At 36.0% G+C, this 15,513-nt stretch overlaps 1 protein-coding gene across 4 annotated transcripts in view; it reads left to right on the top strand.

Annotated features, from left to right (window-relative positions):
• The window catches only part of LAMA2 (laminin subunit alpha 2), a 620,981-nt gene that overhangs the window by 520,673 nt on the left and 84,795 nt on the right, over nt 1-15,513 (top strand). For all 4 annotated transcript variants that reach the window (XM_053904501.1, XM_053904500.1, XM_053904503.1 and 1 more), the window contains 2 exons: nt 4,352-4,454; nt 14,880-14,996. In XM_053904501.1, the coding sequence (XP_053760476.1) occupies nt 4,352-4,454; nt 14,880-14,996 (220 nt within the window). The remainder of the gene's footprint in view (nt 1-4,351; nt 4,455-14,879; nt 14,997-15,513) is intronic.

Below are 15,513 nucleotides of genomic sequence, written 5' to 3'. Positions count from 1 at the left end.
CGTTGCTTATTGCTCAGTGTTTTTAGCCTAATATTCAAGCTTTCCAGAAATGGACCCTAACCTAACAGCTTTACTTCTTCATATTGCCCTTCATAAACTCTCCAGGCCTTTGCAAATGAAATACTTTTCCAGCTCTCCACACATCAAAATGTCCTGCCTCCTTGCCTTTCTTTTCCTTACCTGAGCAAGGAGTGGTTGACAGAAAACCCAGGAAGAAATCATTGGATTCCTGAAAAGCAGGAAAGACAAGATGCTTTGGAGCAAAAGGGAGGTCATACTCATTAATGCAAGAAGATAAGAAATTAGTGGCAGGGAAGTCTATCAACAGATGGACTTCAGTCAGGTTGCAGTCGTGTTGCTGGCTAAAGGTACCAGGGTTCAGTGGAAGATAAATACATTGATAATCAGACTGATCAGAAAAAAAATCAGTATCTGATATAAGGAATAAAGAGGTAAAGTCATTAAAACTTCTTCAGACAGTAATATACAACTTTATGCCAGAAATTCAACAGTTTGAATGAAATGGACAGATTCTGTGAAAATTACAAATCACCAAAATTCACTTACAAATAAATAACTTGAAAGTCCATTAAAGAATTGAATTTGTACTTAAAAACGTTACACACACACACACACACACACACACACACACACACACACACAATTCAGCTCCAAATGACTTCACTAGTGAATTCCATGAAGCATTTAAGGAAGAAGTAATAAATTCTTCAGAGAATTGAAGAGAATAAACCATGTCCCACCTCATTCCATGAGGCCAGTATCACTCTAGTACAAACGAGACAAAGACATTACCAAATATATATATATCAATATCCCTTATAAATATAGATGTAAAAATTCTTGACGAAATTATTATAATTCAAATCTAAGCATGTGTTAAGATACAAACTAAGGGAATATATATTTGCAAATTATATATCTGATAAAGGATTTGTATTCAAACTATGCATTGATATCTTTCAAAACTCAGTAACAACAAATAACCCGATAAAAAAAAATGGGCAAAAGATTTAAACAGATGGAATAAGTATATTAAAAGGTGTTCAACATTATTAGTCACAAGGAAAATGCAAATTAAAACCAAAATGATATACACATCCATAGCATGTCTAAAACTTAAAATGACTGACTACATCAAGTATTATTAGCAAGGATGTAGATAAATTTAACTCTGCTGGTGGGAATTTAAAGTAGCACGAATAATTTGGAAAACAGGGTAGTAGTTTCTCAAAAACTGAAACATACCACCATATCATCTAACTACTCCACTTCTAGGTATTCATTCCAGGAGAAATGAAGGCATATGTTCATGTAAAGACTTGTACACAAATGCTCCTAGAAACTCAATTTAGAATGGCCAATGTTGGAGATAGCCCAAATGTCCAACAAGAGGTGAATGAATAGATTAGGGCATATCCATTTAATTTTTAAAAGGATCACATATTGATACACAGCATGGACAAATGTTGAAATAATTATGCTGAGTGAAAGAAGCCAAACAAAAAAGAACAAGCTAGATGAGTCCACTTATGTAATATTTTATTAAATGCAAATGAACAGTGATGGAAAGGAGAAGCAGTGTTTGTGTAGAGTTGAGAGGAAGTCAAGGAGGGGTGCAAGGGAGAAATCAAGAGGAAATGGATGGTTTCTCTACCTTGATTGTCCTGATGGTTTCGTGGGTGTATATATGTCAAAACTTACCAAACTTTAAATTTTAAATATGTGAAGTTTATCCCTTAATAAAACTGTTGAAATCTGTAAAAGGGTAGAAAAAAATGAAGACTGGTCACCACTATCCATAGTCCCTCACAGCTCAAACTTTAGCCTCTTTCCATGTTGTCTGATTCTTCCCCTCTTTTCTCTTACCTCATTTCATTAATTTTCTTATGTGCAGCAAATCAACTTTCTCTCCTTCCTTTACCCCCATGCCTCACTTTGCATATCCAAGATTAGCTTTAAAATTTTGGTTGTTAAATGCTTGCCAGATTATATTCTTGTAGAAAGACATTCACATCTCAAGGCTGCAGGGAAAGCTGTTTCCTTCTTTCCTTCCTTCCTTTCTATCTTGGTCTATTTTTGTCTAGTGCTATGAGTGACCCATATGATCTGGATGACTCAGGATCATCATTATCAACATTAGTTATTTTACTACAATTACACGGGCAGCTACTGAAACCTACTTTATCCCTATCCAAATTGATTTGGACTTCGGAGCCTTACATTTTTTTCTCTACTTGATAACTTCTCCTTCCTATTGTCAGACAGATTGTCAGCTGTCACTTCTGCTGTTTTCATGTGCCTATTTAGAGAATCTTCATCCTTCTTTTTTTGTAATTTCCTTTCTCTGATCTGTTTTGATCCAGAAAACCTGTAACCAAGGGAGTAAGAATGGAATGTAAGTTTGGAACAAATATAGGACCTTAGTAAAGAACTAAGACTTATTTTTTTTTTTTTTTTTTGAGTAAAGTACACTGGATTTGTGCCACTTATATTGATGCGCTTACCTTTTTTATTTTTTTTAATAAATGAAACTATATGATGTTACTGTATCTAATTCCCAAGAGAAATTATAGGCCTAAGAATTTCTGTGTTCTCAGTTGAAGAGACTGTCCATTTTCCATAGAATAATTTTCTGGGGTTATCAGAAATCTCTTTATGCAAGTGCTAGATATATATGCGCCATTTCCCTTTTTATTTATATAGATGTATCCAGTATGTCCTTTTGTAGATACCTGTTCTGTGAACAGATTATTTTTTTTATCTTTATTTTTATCAATGTTTCAAGTTTGGGTTTTTTAATTTTTTATATATATATTTTTTTATTTTAGAGAGAGAGAGAGTGCTAGCAGGGGAGAAGGGTAGAGGGAGAGAAAGAGAGAATCTTAAGCAAGCTCCACACTGAGCCCCGATACGGAGCTTGATCCCACAACCCTGAAATCATGACCTGAGACAAAATTAAGAGTCAAATAACCAACTGAGCTACCCAGGTGCCCCTCAAGTTTTTATTTAAATTTTAGTTAACATAATAGTGTAATATTATTTTCAGGAGTAGAATTTAGTGATTCATCACAGTGAAGTGCTCTCCTTAATACCCATTGTCCATTTAGCCCATCCCCTGCTAACCTCCCTCCATCAACCCTCAATTTGTTCTCTGTAGTTAAGAGTTTCTTATGGTTTGCCGCCCTCTCTTCTTTTTTCCTTTCCCTATGTTCATCTGTTCTGTTTCTTAAATTCCACATATGAATGAAATCACAATGGCATTTCTCTTTCTCTGACTGATTCATTTAGATTAAATTAAAGTTTGTTAGGAGAATACCTGAAAGTAAATTTTACCACAACGGTATCAAGTTCTGTGATCTTTCCTAGTTTAATGCTCAAATAATGTGACTGATTTAAAAACAAACAAAAACACGTTACTGAGACACTTGCAGGTATCTTTTAAGAGTGTTAGGTCTGGGATAACCTGAATTAGCTTTATAACTTCAACAGTAAGTATATTTAGCATTCTCTAGCTCTTCTGCTTCCTGAAATACTTTTCCAATTTAAACTTTACACATAAGATCCTATTTGATTTATCTCTTGGTATAAATGTATTATGTGATGATATATGTGTATTATGTGATGATTCCTAAGGAACAAACACTATTAAGACAGATAACTAGACATTAGGTTAAACGATCCTTTTCCCATATCATGCTGCTATCTTTCTGTCATCTCTTTTAAGTCAAGCCTCCACAAATACATCTTTGCTGGGAGATGATTTTAGCTCAGAGATTGTTATTTAGAAGACTTCATTTTGCTGTAGAACTTGGAGATGTGTTTTTAAAGGGAGTGGTGTTCTTCCTCATTTGAAGGAGATAAGAACTGCCCCCCCCTTACCACACAACTCAAGTAAAATGTGATTAGGGATTAAGTCAATAGATGTGTTCAGTTATTCATCTGCTCAACTATTGTATAGCATTTAATTCTGACCAATTGTATCGTTGCAACACTGCCAACCATCATGCTTTGAGCCACCTCTGCATCTCTTGACTTCCATACTATCATGCTTTCCTGGTTTCTCTTTTCGCTCTGGTATCCCAGGTACCTTGCCAGCTCCACTTCCTGAACCTGCCCCTCACATGTTAGGATTCCTGAGGGTTCTGTTCTAGCTCTTCTTCTCCTCTCCCAATAGATAGCCTCCTGACTTTAATCACCAATATGTGCTAATTTATAATTCTGTAGCCCAGAAGGCCTCCCTGGAAGTAAATCTGTATACTGCTGCCGGACAGATATGTCTACTCCATAATTCTATGGTTGTTGATATGTGACACTCTTTCTCTGTCCACAGGCAACAGGTCCTCAGGGTTCATTAAAGGAAGGAGCCAAAGGTTCTCTTCAGAAAAGCTTTGGGGTTCTTAATGAAGCCAAGAAGTTAGCAAATGATGTCAAAGGTTAGTATGACCTCTCTTTATTATTATTTTCAGATTAATTGTAGTTTGTTTTTTTAATGTTTATTTTGAGAGAGTGCGCACACACACATGTGTGAGTGGGGGCAGGGGACACAGAGAGAGAGAGGGAGAGAGAATCCCAAACAGGCTCTATGCTGTCAGCACAGAGCACAATGCCAGATTCTACCTCAAAAACCATGAGATCATGACCTGAAGCAAAATCCAGAGTCAGCCGCTTAACCCACTGAGCCAACCCAAGAGCCAACCCAAGAAATAATTATATTTCTAATTGGTAGGATATTTTGTCACACTATTGGAAAAGTGAAATTATTTCACCATGATTTTTATGATTATTTTTATTACCTGGATTTAATGCAGCTTTTCAGTATTTTGACATCATATCTCATTTTGCACTGGGCAATATTTCATAATTTTTAACCTAATTTACATAACATCATATTGCCTATATCTAAAGTATAGTAACTTTTTTAAAATTAATTTATCATTTTTTAGAAAGAGAGAGAAAGGAAAGAAAGTGTGTGAGCAAGAGAGGGGCAGAGGAAGAGGGAGGGTGGGAGAGAGAAAGAGAGAGAGAGAAAATTCCAAGCAGTCTCCACACTCAGCACAGAGCCCCACATGGGACTCGATCTCATGACTATGAGATCATGACCTGAGCTGAGATCAAGAGTCAGACGCTTAACTGACTGAGCTACCCAGACGCCCCAGAGTAGTGACTTTTAAATTAAAGCATAACAAGTGTTTAAGAGTACTAAATCCCACTTGTTTTGGCTTCAGAAATAATAGTCACAAAGGAATGAATTAGACATCATACGAATGTCCTTATGAAACTTTCAATTTGATAGTGGTCACATTTCCCGAAAAGTTTTCATGCTTTTTAAGTACATTTTTCTTGTGTTTTATTCCTAATTCAGTCATCAAAGTACATAAAATATCTACTTCAGTACATTATGGGCTTTGCATTAAAAATGTATTACTCAATATAGCTGCTCTCTAGGTAAGCTATTATATTTATTATTTCATTCAAATATCTCCTGTTTTTTTTTTTTGTTTTTTTTTAATTTCAGTTGCCTCCCGTTTCTCTCTGCCATCTCATTCCTTACCATTTTCTGGCTTGCATGCATGGCCCCAACCTTACTGAAATACTCACAGTCTTTCCAAAATATACTACCATTCCAAGCCTCCATATTTCACAGTATCAATCCTTCTCTTTGGAATGCTTCACCACCTTTCGTTCTTTTTCATTTAATTGCCTTCCACCAGAGCTTCAAAATTAAGCTCAAATGTCATCTTCAGGCAACTAGACACTCCATCTGAACTACATGCCCCTTCTCACTGCCTACCTTTCTTATAGACTTGTCAGCCCACAGCAACCTTGTACTTATATCCCATCTTCTTGAGGACAGACACGCTCTCTTCTTAACTTTGCATTTCTGGTGTAGAATATCACCGTGACTAGCTCAAATCAGGAAAGAAACATATATTCGAAAAAAAAATGTTTAAAAAGAATGGTACTCGTCTTTACTAACCTTCGAAACAAAAGAGGTTTTATAAGCATTTACATTTGTCATGCTTTAAACTAATTGTCCATTGTCTCTAATAGAGGCCAGTAGGAAATTACAACTCCTGCCTGCATTATACGTGGTACTGTATAATTTGGACTGTGTGTCGCAGGTGAAAGAAACCTCTATAAACATAGTTCTTTGTAGTTCTATGTAGGACTTGCTCTTATCCTAACCTGAAGAGTAACAATAGAATCCAAACCTATTTTCCTTTTGGATAAGTCGAATTGACCTCATTACTTTGTGGCCACTCTTTCCCATCCAATACCTTTGCTCAGAGCTAGGATTAAGGTGAAGTGAGTGAGGTTAGGTCGTGCAAGTGGGGGGTCAGATCCTTTTTGATTTCAAAGTTTAATATTTTGTGTATCATAGATCTTTTTTGAATTAGTTTTAATTTTTAAAATATCACATCAAAATATTTTTCATTTGATTAAAGTGCCTCTTTAAATTTTACTCCTGAGATGAATGCCTGAGTCACCGCACCTCACTCCCAACTCTGCCCTTCCCTCTGTTTTTCTAAAAATACTGGTGTTATAAAAATGAAGAAATAATTCAATCTTTAGAGTATTTTTTTTTCCTAAAAACAAAAAAGAAGTCTAAAGACAGGCATAGTAGAAAGGGCTAGGAGACAGAAATGTTCATTAGTTTAAATGTCTTTTTTTGTACTTCAGGTAGTACATTATTTAAAGTAATGAAAACCCACAAACTACTCCTGTAATAATTTCTCCAAAAATCCAAGCCAAGGCTCTGACGGAGATGGGAATGTTTTCTTGCTACATTATGACATTCCCCTGATTTGTGGCCAATTACACAAGTTATAAAATGGCTGTTAATCAGAGAAATGCCATATATTACCACCAGGAACTGCTGAAATAGGCCCTACAGAGCAAAACTCTTGACAGCAGCTATTAAAATCGAGATTTAGTCATTTCCCTTTCTCTGGTGCCTGGAGTGAGAAGGAATATAAATGGGGAGGCCAGTATACCCTCTGTATTTCTAATTTGTTACTTGGTTCAATTTGGTACAATCCGGTTAGTTCGTGCTTTAGTCACAAATGACTTAGTGCTTCTCCCTGCCATTTTCATGCTGCCCTTGCCTGGAGGGAGTCTGAACTTGCCAGGAGCAATTTGTTTTGCTTTTAAATTTTTGAATATACATTTGTTAAAAGTAAATTTGCCCTTGTACACAGTTGAAATTGGAAACCAGTCTACACTGATTGAATGTCTATGGAGGTAAAAATCATTTCCTTGATGGATATGGAACTTGGGACATATTGATAATCGAGAAGAGTTAGAAGATGAATTAATAACAGCTGGTGAATTAACACTACTTTGCAGATTGACAAGAGATTTTGTCAATAAAATAGCCAGTTAAGTTCTCATGGAATGTGTATAAGGCAAGTAATGAAGTCAAGGATGGGATATTACAAGGTTGAGAATGCTAATATTTTACAGTTATGTACCTTATCTTACATAGAGTAAGTTTTCAATATTATTTACTTCTTAATTTATCCTTAATTTTTGTATTCATACAAATAAGTGACATCAATCACTTATGAGTGAATAGATAACATTTCTATAAACTGGATGACACTCATATGAAATAAAAAGATCTATTCCCAAACACAGACATATTGATTCGGTGAATTGCATGACGCATAGTACTGTCCAGCACAAAGAACAGTAACAAAATTATCCCAAACATGAACTTTTATCAAATTAATCAATATTTTTCTTCTATGCTCTGATCCTCCTAACACTTGGGCTTTCAGTCCAGACAAGTATATCAGAAAAGTTCTCCCTTCATGAATGTAATACAGTTGTAATTACTAACCTGGTAAGATTCTACAATGTTATTTTAGATTAGCAAAAAAAAAAAAAGAATAAACAGAAATGCTGTAGTGCTGTTAAACCAAAGTATGATACAGGAGTTAAATTTTGTCCAAAGCATTCTTTCATTACTAAACATGTACCGCCTTTGAATTCACATACTACCATTTGCCAAAATCAGCCTTTCTAAAGATAGGCATATGAAAGACAAAATCTGTTCCATTGACAAAAAAAACAATTCTTGGGTTAAATCGATGAAATTGAGCCTGGATCCCCTAGTCTCCCATAGTCTGAAGAACAAAACAACCTTTTCCCATAGAAATTGCTGAGTTTTCATACAGAGCTGTAGTTCCTCCTTGGGAGTGTGAATGGAGAAAAACCAAGGTAATGAAATCAGGTTGGACTTGGTGTAGAAGTTCAAATGTAAAGTGACAAAGTAGTGGCAGATATGGACAAGTAGGAATTGTTGGACCAGACAGTACTTGCCTTACTTGAAGGTATTCTAATTCAATTTCTTCTAGAATACCTTGCTGGCCAAAACAAAATGAGCAGGCTCACAGTCAGGCTTCAGAGCTTGTCCTAGAGGTACCATAAGTGTGTTTTAATGTCTGGTCATTTTGGTTTCTTGTTACACTGGCTGAAGAGAGGATTTGCCTCTATTTTGGTATTATAAGTCTTTGGATATCCTGCCACCACACAAGGACCCCTTCCCTCCTCTCCTCAGATTTCCTATTATGGTCCTTTCTCTAGTGGGAGGAAGGGCATATTCAGTTGCACCTGAAATTTACTGAGGGCCTTTCAAGCACTGTGCCCATGATGAACAAGACCTCATTTGGCCCTTTGAGTTAAGGGCAAGGTTTCTCAGTAATATGCTTCCCTGTAGACCCGCCCATTAAGTGACCTCAGAGGTTCCCACGAACGGGAACTCTAATATACATGTCTGGACAAAATAGGCAATCAGAGATCAGACATATCTCAAAGTTGTGACAGCATCTGGGGAAAAGGAAACATAGGAATAACATCATGAAGGAGGGATAGAAGTACAAAATGTGGGAAGACTGGCATAGCAACCTCGTCAAGTCAGTGACAGGAGGCCAGGGACAGGAAGCGGGGTCTCACTTTTGCCCAGCTTTCTTCCTTATGCAGCTGCCCATCCTTCTGCAAGGCCTCAGCTTCCTGCCCTGGGTTGTGAGGTTGACCTAGAGGGCAGACTTTTTGGAAATCTCAGTATTAAGAAGACAAAGGACTGTATAGGTGGGTGAAAAACTAAGAGTAAAGTGATTTGAGGAAAATTGTACCTCCAATGTTCTTAAAATGTTCATAGAAGAAAATATATCATGTAAAATAATAAAATTTAAAAATTGTGTAACACAATCATATATTATGTAATTTAGTAAGGCTGGCCACCTCTCATATATAAAACAAAATCATTTGATTTGAATAAACACCAGCAATTTGAATTATACCACGTTTGTACAGTGGGACCAACACTTTAGCCCACAATTAGTCTGGCTCCAAAGCCTATGCTTTTACGCATAGCTGGATAAAAACACTGAGCTTCTTCCATAGTTAAGAAGGTGACACAGTGACACTTAATGATTCTAACAAATGCTTGATAAATGAATACGTGGATGAATACCCAAGGTAGCAGAAATCTCTCATTACCAGGAAGGTCAAAATCAAGATATTTTACATGACCTCATGCCGATCCCTTGACTATTTCAAACTTTCTGCTTCAGAACCACACATAAAAATGCTGCAAATATTATTAATCTGTTCTCTAGCTTAGAAGGTGCCTTCACAAGAAAACATAAAGCACATTTGTGACAAATGAAAGTGACATGGATTTTTTTTTACAAGGAAATCCTAAAGAGAGGATATTCCTTCATTTTTGTTTAAAGAAGCAAATCAGAAGTGATAAGGATCCATCAAAGTAGTAGTTCATAATAAGACAAACATCATGGTAATCAGGTTCATTGCAAAATGTTATCTGGATGGCAGTTTGGCAGGAGAGATTCCATTTAACCAGACCCCTTGAAAATTAATAGTCATTCTGTGAATTTCATCCTTATGAATGAGAGATTCTCTCAAGGTATTTGCTTGTGCATAAATAAAAACTAAAAATTGCATTTGAAGAACATAATGAGTTTGGATAGTCAAATAGAATATTTCATTAAAATCTGTTTAAAAGCATTCTTATATTTAGCTGAAACCTATTTCAACATTATTGAAAACTGGTAAATACATCAAAGCAATTATCAAGCCAATGTGAATTATTTTGTTACCATTTACTGCCTGTCATAAAGCCAATACTTTCTCATATATCCTCAGATTTATTTCTCATATCAGTCATACAAAGAAATGTGCTGTCCTCATTTATACATGTAAAAAGGGATAGAATTGGCATTTGAACCCAAAACTTCCATCTCTAAGTCTTATAAGGATTTCACTGCACCACATGACATTTTTAATGACTAGAATTTTGTAAAAGATCATTATTGATGATGAAAGAAATAACATTTACAGCTTTAAGATATGGCATAGCATTGTTCAAAGTCACCAGTTCTAATCTAAACTCTAAACCCTATTCAACACAGCTTCAGAGACACGAGTAAATGTGTACTCTTAGTGGAACTGACTTACAACTCTGTCTTGTGATTTTCATTTTGAATATGTCTGCCTCACAATGTCAGCTGACAGGCAACAAAGGGAAATGACATTGTCCGAATGTTCGCAGTCTACCCTTACTGCTCTGCTTCTTCCCCTCACTTTAGGACCTCTGCCTCTGCCAAATCCATTTCTGGACATTTGTCTCCTCATGTGTGAGGACAGGATGAGAAAGGGGGAAACAGAGCTGAAAGCATGTGTGTATGGCCTTTGAGGTTTGGTGACTGTGGTGTATAGAGAGAAAATAGAAGGAATGACTTGATTACAGCTACTGGGTTCAAGAGCCGAGGAAATGAGAGGAAATCCTCTAAATGTCGCTATGAATCACAAATCTGACACTTTCTGGTTCTTCAGAAATGACAACTAAAGAATTGGGTTAGGTGTTCTTTTAACTATTAATAATTCCATTTCTGTGGTCGTGTTACAGTACAAACTGGGCCAAATGTAATCTTCCTTGCATGTCACCTATGGAGCCACTCTGCCTCATGTGTTTTCATTTAAAACCAACCTTGGAGTGCTTATTTTTCGAGCTTTTCATTGCTATAATTTCTCAAGTTTTCCATTTTGAAATCTGCACTACTTTTCTGTACACAGCTTCTATTCACCTAATTCTATTGATGAAGCTATAAAGTATTTAGATTGGGTTTGAGAAATTCCAGAAACTACTTCAGGAAAAAAAAAAAAAAAACGATTGGAATGTAAGAAAGGATACATCAAGAAGGAATCCGAATCAAGTAGGTGAAACATAGAATTCAGAGTGGGGTCAGAATATTCACATTTTTATTTTCTAGTACAGAAAGCAGAGGAGCAAAATTACTGCTTTGGAACTTGAGGGACAGCAGCAACAATGTACTTCGGATCGGTCTTTCTTTGGAATAATTAGCCTGCTTGTTCAGCCAGCATTTGCTCTCCAAATGCACAAAATAGTATAAACCAAGTGATGCCCTTTAAACTAATGTGGGTTTTTTTGTCACTGTACATGAAGATCTTGCTTTCCAGAACATTTTGAATGCTTCATTATTTAAAAAATCAAATCCAATCAAGAAGCTAAGAAATAAAATTTGTACTGTTCCATTTCCTTAATTGATGAAGACTTACAAGTTAATATCAAAAGAGCAGCCCTTTATTTGTAAGGGGTTCATATAGCTATCACAGTCATAATCAGACTGGCTTTCTTTCTGAAAGTAGGCTTTCAATGACCTATCCAAAGATTTTATTTTAGTACAAACAGTGAAAATAACAGAAGTATTAAAAGAAAGATGAATCATGATTGACAGAGGAGAAAATCTAATTACTTGGAAAGTATACTTTGAGGCACTGGAATTGAAAATAATAACATCTTAGTGACTGAGATGGACACATTGATGTTTTAGAACCATGCTTTGCTGGGATATTTTATGCTTTGTTTTTCAGTGACGTCAGGTCTCTGGCTTGGAGCTTGAAAGCAGATGCATTAAACTGTAGCCTGTGCTTACCTTACTATTGTATAACAGTGGTTTAATCTATCTGCCTAGAAAGCCCTTACATGAAATGAAGTGGGTCATTAATTAATATGTTCAGTCCTCTTTTTCACATTCAGAGCACTGATCGTTAAGAATCCTTGATTCATCTTCCTTTCCCTTTGCTATCCTTCCCAGATGAAGGCCAGTAAAGGCCAGGGTTGTTCTCCAGCTGACAGGGGCCTGCTCGGTTCCTCTGAGAAGTCAGGTGCACTGCCTCTACGAGGGGTATGCATACAACCAAATCAAGGCCATTACGGCACAGTTGTGTGAGACCTAGTCTGGCCTGGCCTGCCCATGCTAGGTACCAGGAAAACGATGAAAACAACAGTTTTGGTGTTGGCAATAGCGATCTGCCATAGTTCAGGTTGCTGTCGCCATTTTTTATTGTGGTTTTTAAATTCTTTTAAATAAAAGAATAGAAATATCTGCACCAAGAAAGCAATATGATCAGCATGACCAGGTACAAAATGAAAGGTTTTAGTATACCACTTCCCACACCACCATCAACTCCCTTGCTGCTGTAAGTACTGTCAGGGTTCTCTGGTATGTTCTATGCCACCTACCCACCGCCAGACCCCACCCTGACAAGTTTTTATATCCATGTGTTGGTATGTATATGGTATGTCTTGCTCATTTTCATGAGAAAGATCTTAAGGATCTTTTTTTTTTCTTTCATATCTGCACCCACTCACCTAATTCTTTTTAAAGACTACGTATGTACCATTGCCATAGTGATATAAACGTTCCTTAATACAGAGCATTTTTGCTATTTCTCCTGTTTTGCTATTACAAATAAAGATCTAACGAACATTCTGGAAGATACACATTAATATAGTTTCATAAGTATATCTGCAGGCTAAATTTCTGGCAGTGCAATTGCTGGGACAAATACATGTCTATTTAAAATCCTAAGAAATGTATTGTTCTTCAGAAAATGACATCGATTTGAATTTCCACCAACACTCTTGCAACCACTTGGTATTATCAGACATTTAACTTTTCCCAACCTGATAAATGAGAAATGATATCTTACTCTTCCTTTGTATGTGCTAATCTTAGGTGCTTTACTTTAATTTGGTAATTATTTCTATTTGTAAAAATGTGGAACACTTTGTACATCTGCCTGTCATTTCACACGTAGGCATGGCTAATCTTCTCTAATATTCCAAGTTGATTCTGTACATAGTGTTTGTGTGAGGCTCATGAGATTTCTTTAACTGGGGCCAATTTTTTAAGGCAACAAAGGATGAAAATGAGAAGAGAGCTGAGGTGAAAGGAAGGGAGGCCAGTGTGGGTGGGGAAGAACACCACCACCTAGCATGCCCTGCGGATCCCGGCTTTGATTACCAATCCCTAGCACACTGTGGCCATGAAAAGCACAATTTCTGGAATAAGACCACGTGGGTTTGAATTCCCTGCCATTTACTAATCATGCAAATTTAGGAAATTTACATAAATTCTCTAAGCCTCCATTTCCTCATTTGTAAGTCGGAGATGGTAATAGCACACATATCTTGAAGTTACTGTGTCATATACACATACACACAGACGGCCGGTCATTGCTGTCACCGAATGTCTCTGCCAGTCCAGGCCAGGAGGGGACTCCCTCTTCCCTGGTCCTTTCTCAGTGTTCCTCTTTAATTGAGGACTCTGCCTTTTATTTACATTTTACATTTCTGTAGAGCTATTTGAAACGATTAGCATGCATCTCACCAGGGGAAAAAAATTATGGCATAAAAAACTATGTAAAAAAAATTTTTTTTAAGAAATGATCTGCTTTATCCATTCAGAGAGGTAAAAAGTATTAGAGGAAGCCCAGAATTTCATATCTTTCATTTATTCAATTACACTGTTCACTAATAAATGATGCTTAGAGAAAAAACAAGACAGATTCAGTCTTCTTTTTTTTCATTTTTTGAATTTTTTTTTAGATTCAGTCTTAAGATATATTTGCAAATTGATGTGTATTTAAGCAAAGCTTCGAAACTTATGTTGTTCAATCAGCAAATTGGATCTTTATTTTCTTTTTCCTAAAAGATTCCATAACTTTATCCTTTATATTGTTACACTCAAACTCTGAACCTCTTAGTTGCTATTATAATACAAACTAAGCCAAAGTTTGGACAATGTTAAAAACTAGTGGAAAGAAGCTGAAAAATGTACATTTGTAATATTAAATTATCTCCAATAAGTGGGGTTTTTTTTTGTTTAATGTTAAAGCAATCATGCTAAGGTAGCAAGAAAAAACCTATAGAAAGCCTATTTGAGAGCAGTTTATAAAATATTATTTTCTCTATTAGAAATGCCAATTTATCAGAAATGTACTAGAAGTTTTTTCATTCCTATGATTTGTATTTCTCTTTCAAATAAATATTAATGTGATATTTACTGAAGTTGGGAGATTCTACTTAACAATCATAACTATTTGAGATTTTTAAAAGCCAATCCAAATGATCCATTTTGGTAATGAAATTTTGAAAATAATTATATTCATGGGAATGATGTCAAGAGGGCATCATTATGAATGCAATAAAAGATTGATTCTTTTGAAGTTTTTTCTCCATAGAAAACCATCAAATTAAGTCAGAGAAAGATCAGATACCAAGAAAAAAACATGGTTGTAAAACACGTTGGAGAGTGAAATGGTTATTTCATAAACACATTCTTTTATATTATGATCTGAAATATATGTATTGATAGATGCCAATTAATTAAAAGAATTAAGTTAATTCTCCTGCCTTTTATAAGCTTTATATTAAAATAATTTGAAATGATATATCCAGATCAGAGATGTATAAACTCAAAGATGATTAAAATTATTTCATCTTTTTTGTTGTTTTCTACCCACAGAAAATGATGATTATCTGAATGGCTTAATAACCCGATTAGAAAATGCAGATGTTAAAAATGGAGATCTCCTGAGAGCTTTGAATGACACTTTGGCAAAGTCATCAGCCATTCCCGATGGTAAGCATTCCATACACCTCACACAGTGTCAGTTGACCTGAACTTCTTTTTTAATTGTTTTTAAGTTTATTTGTTTATGAGAGATAGAGACAGCACGAGCAAGGGAAGAGCAGAGAGAGAGAGGAAGACACAGAATCCAAAGCAGGCTCCAGGCTCCGAGCTGTCAGCACAGAGCCTGACGTGGGGCTTGAACTCACAAACCGTGAGATCATGGCCTGAGCCGAAGTCAGACGCTCAACCGACTGAGCCACCCAGGCGCCCTTCAGTTGACCTGAACTTTTAAAGAATGTTCTAGCGTTTACCATTTTTAACGTTTACCACTGCACTTGGACTGTTGTCAGGAACTTAGATATTGGTTTTCTTACTTATGAATTCTTCTTTGCGAGAATGAGAGATTAAAGTATACTTCACACTGTGGTATGTCTTATGCTTTATTACCCTGGCTGACAGCCATAGGTATATGTTGCAAAAAAAGAAAATAGAGCCATGTTGTGATTATACTGTTCTTCCATGTGTC

The sequence above is a fragment of the Panthera pardus genome, unplaced genomic scaffold (assembly GCF_024362965.1).
Source record: "Panthera pardus isolate Hobbes unplaced genomic scaffold, ASM2436296v1 HiC_scaffold_17, whole genome shotgun sequence".
NCBI classification, from domain to species: Eukaryota; Metazoa; Chordata; class Mammalia; order Carnivora; family Felidae; genus Panthera; species Panthera pardus.
The sequence above is the reverse complement of the archived record's forward strand: the minus strand, read 5'-3'. Positions and strand labels throughout refer to the sequence as shown.